General features: G+C 37.6%; 1 protein-coding gene across 1 annotated transcript in view; it reads left to right on the forward strand.

The window, feature by feature from the left end:
• The first annotated feature begins 1,424 nt into the window (after positions 1-1,424).
• Positions 1,425-7,106, forward strand: part of LOC131935444 (26S proteasome non-ATPase regulatory subunit 8-like) — a 6,079-nt gene continuing 397 nt past the window's right edge. Inside the window, exons 1-2 of the mRNA XM_059291843.1 lie at positions 1,425-1,496; positions 6,727-7,106. The exon at positions 6,727-7,106 is cut by the window's right edge and continues 397 nt beyond it. Of these exons, the coding sequence (XP_059147826.1) occupies positions 1,425-1,496; positions 6,727-7,106 (452 nt within the window). The remainder of the gene's footprint in view (positions 1,497-6,726) is intronic.

The following is a 7,106-nucleotide window of genomic DNA, read 5'->3' on the forward strand; positions in this document are numbered from 1 at the left end:
AAATCAACTGGAACTGATCTCCCCTAAACTTTCTCGAATATTCTTATAAAACACTACGGGGGATGGCAACTCGGGACATAGACATGATTTTTAATCAATTTTTAATTACTTAAACTTTTTAAAATAGAATAGAATCTCGTAGAAAAAAGAATCGCGCACCAAGTGAACGCCATAGAATATGTGAATATTATTAGTACTTTATAAATTCACATCCATTTTTGGAGAAATCGGAAATAGCGTAAATTACTACTTCCGGTCAACGGAAATTACACAAATTTGAAAGAAGGCAGAAAAGTAGAACAGTTACCTATATGTGAAATTTCGTTCAACCATCTCAAACAGTACTCAAGTTATAGGCTTTTGAAAAATTGAAAAGTTGATACAGAACAACAGATTTGATGTAATAGATCTATGAAATTTCATCCACCTAGCTGTAACGATACTCAAGTTATCGTGTTTACAGACACACAGACACACATACACGCAGACATACGGACAAAATTGCAAAATTATGTTTTTCCGACTCAGGGTAAAACGTCGAGATTTGTTAAAAATCTATATTTTTTTTGCACGATTACAATACTTTCTATAAACTTTGTATACGAGGGAGTAAAAATGGGAAGACATGGTTGGGCATGGTGAGCACGACTGCTAGCCCGATCTAGGGCTCGAGTCGGTAGGATGGCCTTAAGAGTAATTAATTAAGTCCGCCCAGCTTTGATAAGTAACTAATTTACGTTAGGGGAAGTAAGGACGGCTGGGCGTAAACTGTCCACAATATCCCTTTATACGTCGAGGTCAGGGAAACAGATGAACTCTACTTCATCTGACCCAAGGGTATGCTGTTCACGTGACCTGTTCGTAATATTTATCCAGTTTTAAGACCTAAGAATGTTGTCAACTATTGTTGAACACTATTTAAAATGTTGGTTAGACTTTCTTCTTATACACTCTCGGCATATCTAACCCTAGAGATCTTAAAACCACAAAGTAAACAATATAGCTAACAAAATTACATGTATGATAAACTTTTTAAATATTTTTATAGTTTGAAATTGTTCAGTGCAATAGGGGCCTATAAGTAGCTCTTATCTTTATATCTGATTTGTTATTTTTAGTTGTTATTTCAGCTGTAATGTCATATGTAATGTTAGGTGTAATATCAGGTGTAATGTCAAGTATGGTGTCAAGAGTCATAAAAAGTGTCATGTCAGATATAATGTCAGATGTCATGTCAAATATTATGTCAGGTGTCATGTCAGATATAATGTCAGATGTCGTGCAAGGTGTAATCTCAGGCGTTGTCAGGTGTTATGTCAGATATAATGTCAGGTGTTATGTCAGATATAATGTCATGTGTCATGTCAGATATGGTGTCATGCAAGGTGTAAAATCAGGTGTTGTCAGGTGTTATGTCAGATATAATGTCAGATGTCATGTCAGATATAATGTCAGATGTCATGCAAGGTGTAATCTCAGGCGTTGTCAGGTGTTATGTCAGATATAATGTCAGGTGTTATGCCAGATATAACGTCAGGTGTCATGTCAGATAAGGTGTCATGCAAGGTGTAATATCAGGTATTATCAGGTGTTATGTCAGGTATAATGTCATGAATCCTGTCAGCTGTAATGTTTGTAGCCTAGCGTACAAAACCCCTCAGCTCCGTCCACCATCTTTAAGGTTGATTGGTCATTACAGGGCCCGAGTATTTTCCGTCGCTTTGACCCTAATTTCTGTCCATCGACATGACCCTAATTAACTGGTTGGGAAGGGGGTTGGTGGAGGAGATTGGGTGGGGGAGGGGGCACTAAGGAGGTGTGGTATACTCTGGCCCCAATCTCTATACAGCTCAGAAAACCCAAATGGTCTAGAAAATCAAATGCTAAGCGAGTTTAATGGGCCGATGTTTACAAAAAAAAAGGGGGGGGGGTGGATAAAGCGCAACCTCAGCAGATTGTGATAGTAATTGAATGGTTACTTTACTAGTAGCTTGTGAATTGTTTTAAACATATTTTAATTTAATTACGGTGTGACACAAAATTTTTGTTTTGACAAGAATTTTAAAGCGTTTGCTGTTTTAACATTTTGCGACAAAATAGAAAATGTTTGCAACACGAACACTTTGTGACAAAATTAAGAATGTTTTCAGGGAAAGTAAAGGCGGCTGGGCATAGTGCTGACCACAATATCTCTTCATATGCCGAGTTCACAGAAACATGTGAACTCTACTTCACTGGCCCCATAGACCGTCATGTTTGAAAGGGAAACTTTTTACTTTTATTGTATAATAAGTTGGGGGAAAAGGAAGAATGTTTACTGTATCAGCAGTACCTAAATAAAATACTTAAAAAAAACTTTTTAAAAAACCACGTTTTTCTTGTGGACTAAAAAGTAGAAAATAACTATTTACATACATTTGATGACAAAAAACGTGGGTACGTTCACCATCAAATTTCCCGACCCATCTGCCCGACCCACGTTTTTTGTCATCAAATGTATGTAAATAGTTATTTTCTACTTTTTAGTCCACAAGAAAAACGTGGTTTTTTTAAAAGTTTTTTTTAAGTATTTTATTTTCTCCTTTTTAGTCCGTTGCTACACATGAAAAACGTGGTTTTTAAAAAAGTGTTTTTAATACACGGACTAAAAATCTTGAGCGACCAGGATTCGAACCTGGGTTGTCGCGGCCACAACGCGAAGTACTAACAACTATACGATCACGGCCAGCGCGCTCACATCGATTGGGGCCGAAGTAACTGTGTCATTAGGACTCCAGTCTTGTCGGTATCTTTAGAAATCATGTCCTCAATTTTATGGTCCTTGGGGCGTAATTAAATTAAGCTAATTACGGTCACTAATTGCTAGTTTTTATGATTGCATCTGAAATTGTTAGGCGAAAGTAGCATGCATGCCAAATTTCAGGTCTCTAGAGCAATCAGAAGTGGGCTAATTTTCGATGTCAATTTTAACAACAAACATCCAAACAACCAAACAAACAAACGCGAAGCTGAGTTAAGAAAAACGTTTTAAAAAAGCTACCTAGTAGGGCAGATAACACTGAGCTCGACTGATTCTTTGAGAGTTACAGCCCAGAACTAGTGCATTCTGTTCCTCGTCCAAACTTGATTACTTCCCCTATCTTGGGTAGACTCAAGGGCATCCTGCCGAACTCGAGACTTGCGGGTTAGCAGTTGTGTGCTCTAATACACAACCATGCTGAGGCACTGACTCAATTGTATGAACTTAAAACCTCATTTTAACAACAACAACAAAATGTGTTGAATTTTCCCCATCACTCGAACCTAGACTAGTTTCTGGCTGTATGTAAAACAGCTAGGGGAAGATAACTCTTGATCAAGAAAGGGGAAAAAAATTCAGTCTGCTGACGTAATGCACATATTTTGTCGTCATTGACGTCATTTGTATTATTCACGAGCGTAAATCGATACCACCCTCTTACAAAGGAAACCATTGTATCGTTGAGTCGAGTCCAGCCGGTCCTGCAGTTTAACAGAGCAAACAATGGTCCCGTAAAACGATACCACTTTTGATGCGTTGGCCGCCCGGAGCGATACCCCGACCTTGAGGCTGTTTATCACGCTGGTATGGAGCTAACTTTTTGATTCAGGAATGAGACAAATTATCGAGGAAATTCCCAGATTTAATATCGTTGTACAATGTCCCCTATCTAATTAAAACACAAACAGTCATTATTTTTAATTAACTTATCAAGCACTAAAGGTTAAAGAGAAAAGCAAATACCCGCAGTAGTTTTAATTAGTATTGGTTCGTTTAAAAAATTATTTCCAATATTTTATATATTTCAGCTATCCAGTAATCCCTTATGGTTAAAGTAAATGTAGCCACTAGTAAATGGTTATTTTAAGGTGGGGGGTCAACCATACATGACGTCACGCGTTTTTTGACGATTTTTATCTCCCCCTCCCCTCCGTCACACGTTGTCACAAAAAGCAAGACCCCCACCCCTAAAATGACGTCACACCTCAGCCTACAAACCCCTCCCCCCTCAAAATTGCTGTTGAATTTTTCTTAAAACATCGATATTTTTCCAAAATCTTGCCAGAACTCTGTCAACAGAGTATTTTGATCAATTCCTATTACAATTTATTAAAACCGTTTTCTAAAACGCAAAATAACTGCTAAAACTGCAAAATTACGGACCCCCCTCCCTCCCCCTACGAGTGTGACGTCATTTATGGCGCTAGGTGTTGTCTAGCTGGTCATCGAAAAATATTGAAGTCAGTCTTGACAATTATAGTTTAGCTTGAGCACTAGTTAAAATTTGACCATCCATCTGAAACTTGACCACTCAAGTAAAACTTGATCACTTGTACGCTTAGATCTAAGTCTTCGAGCACTTCACGAGTTAGGTACATGCTTTACCGTCGAAATAAACAAAAATACAACGTCGATGATTGACGTCCTTGACCTAAAAGATAACGAAAAAAATAATGGCCGTTAACAGAGATCAGCTGACTCGATGACGTCATCACCAATCTCGATCGTTTCTAAAGCTTCATGTTTTTTATTTGTCAGGAAATCAGATAAAGCAGCGACCGGCGCTGGACTGTTACTCACCCCCCCCCCCCCCCCCACACACACACACATACCTTTATTCTCCATCTATAACTCAAATAAACCTCGAGTTTCGTTGCCTTCGGATTTCGTCGATAGCATCGGAATTCGTTGACAAAAATAACAAAGGTGCAACCCAGAGATTATCCTGCTAATTTGGTCGTTGATTACTGTAGTGTACGCACCAAAAGTTGGTGCAACCCAGAGATTTTCATGCTAATTTGGTCGTTGGTTACTGTAGTGTACGCACCAAAAGTTGGTGCAACCCAGAGATTTTCCTGCTAATTTGGTCGTTGGTTACTGTAGTGTACGCACCAAAAGTTGGTGCAACCCAGAGATTTTCCTGCTTATTTAGTCGTTGATTACTGTAGTGTACGCACCAGAACTTTGATTCCCACTGTTGGCATGAACTTTTAGTTGATTGGGCGTGTGATACTAAAACAACATGCGAGTGGTTGCTGAAAACTATAAAACACATTGATTGGTCCATGAAAACTATAAAACACATTGATTGGTCCATGAAAACTATAAAACACATTGATTGGTCCATGAACTATGCAATGTATCTGTTATGTAGATCACCAACTATAGCGTGTAGGCCTATATTATGTATATGTTTTTTCACACACACACACACACACACACACACACACACACATACACACACACACACACACACACACACACACACACACACACACACACACACACACACATACACACACACACACACACACACACGCACACGCACACGCACACGCACACACATACACACACACACACACACACACACATGCACGTCGGTCGTTGGAGGAATAGATATCGTTGTGTTCATTTCTTCTGACAAAAGTATGATGTTATAGATCAGGTTGCTGATAAGGTCGCCATGACATGGCTGAAGACAGATTTTAGCTTGTGATGTGAAAGTCGTAGCGAGTTTCAATATTAGTATATATATATATATATAGTGGAATAAACAGAACTGTTTTACATTTGAAATATATTAGCTAGCTCATATTTATAAACTCAAAATTACAAGGGACATAATCTAAAAAATATTCTTAACAATCTTTCTAACCACAAAGAATTAAAATAGTAGGAAAAGTAATAGATTTTTAGAGTACTTTACTAACTTTAAAATACAGAATACAATTTTTATATGTATTTTGAATACAAATGTATGTTTTATAAATTTTTACAATTATTTGGTTTCTTGAGACTACAGCAGACACGCATTAGCTTTATTAAATCCTTAAACTTAAGTCTTCTCAATGCTCATCTTTTTATGCAGTGAAAATCGATAAGCGTGATTTAATAAAAACTTTTTAGCGCAATTTCCATTCTGGAGAATTGCGTTTATTAACCCGTCATTTCTGGATGTATGAATGTATGAATGAATGGATGGATGGATGGATGGATGTGTGTCCGCAGCTTTAAGTCGTATCTCCTCCTCAACGAAGCAATATCGATGACTAGTTCCAAAAGCAATTATGTTAAGCAAGTTACGAGGATGAACATAGGCCATAAAAATTCCGGGTTTTTTCATGGATTTCCCGGAAAAGCCAAAAAACCTCGGAAAAAAAAACAGTTTTTGGCCCATATCTCGGCAACCAGACCACTTAGCTACTTGAAACATGTACCAATCGATTCCTGCCATAATTTAGAACAATATTGCCGAAGAAAGTTTTCAAAAATATCCTTTCGTTCGGTCACAAAAAAAAAATTTAATTAATTAAAATTTGGACCGAATTAGTAGGCATTTTTTCCAACCACACCACACGCGTCATCACGTTCAATAGCTGCGCCATAACGTTCAATGGCTGCGACGTCACGTTCGGTAACTGGGCGCGCAATGGTTTTTAGTCATGTTACTCTATTGTAAATAAAACATAAAATACTGAAATTTTTTTTAATAAAAAACGTTTTAATAACTAACCAATGGTTTTACTAACCCTGCTCTTGATTTACGCTACGACAGAGCTATTTTTAGATAACACAAGGAAATTGCGCTAAAATTGTCACTAAACTTTTTTTAATTACTTGTTTGACAATTGGCAGAACAGTAAACATGAATGGCTAACGCTACGATGAAAGAAATTGTTGCGTTGTATCCACAAAATTAATAAAAGTCCGGAGAACTTCTTTCCAGACTCAAGTTGTCACTCACCCAAGTTGCATTTCTACCAACAACAGAGGCGCCAGTGACCAAGCAAGAATTACTAATTGCTCGAGATATACTTGAAATCGGAGCACAATGGGCTATTGCTAAAAAGGATATTCCAGCATTTGAAAGATACATGGCCCAATTAAAATGCTATTATATGGATTCGATGGATGACCTTCCAGAGTCTGCATTCAAATACCAGCTTTTAGGACTGAACCTTTTGTGTCTACTTTCTCAAAATAGATTAGCAGAATTTCACACTGAACTGGAACGATTACCTGTAAAGGAGATTCAGAATAACATTTATATCAAATATCCAGTAAGCATGGAACAGTATTTAATGGA

Source organism: Physella acuta, unplaced genomic scaffold, assembly GCF_028476545.2.
Source record: "Physella acuta isolate Inbredline_101_S28 unplaced genomic scaffold, ASM2847654v3 ptg000144l, whole genome shotgun sequence".
Lineage (NCBI taxonomy): Eukaryota > Metazoa > Mollusca > Gastropoda > Physidae > Physella > Physella acuta.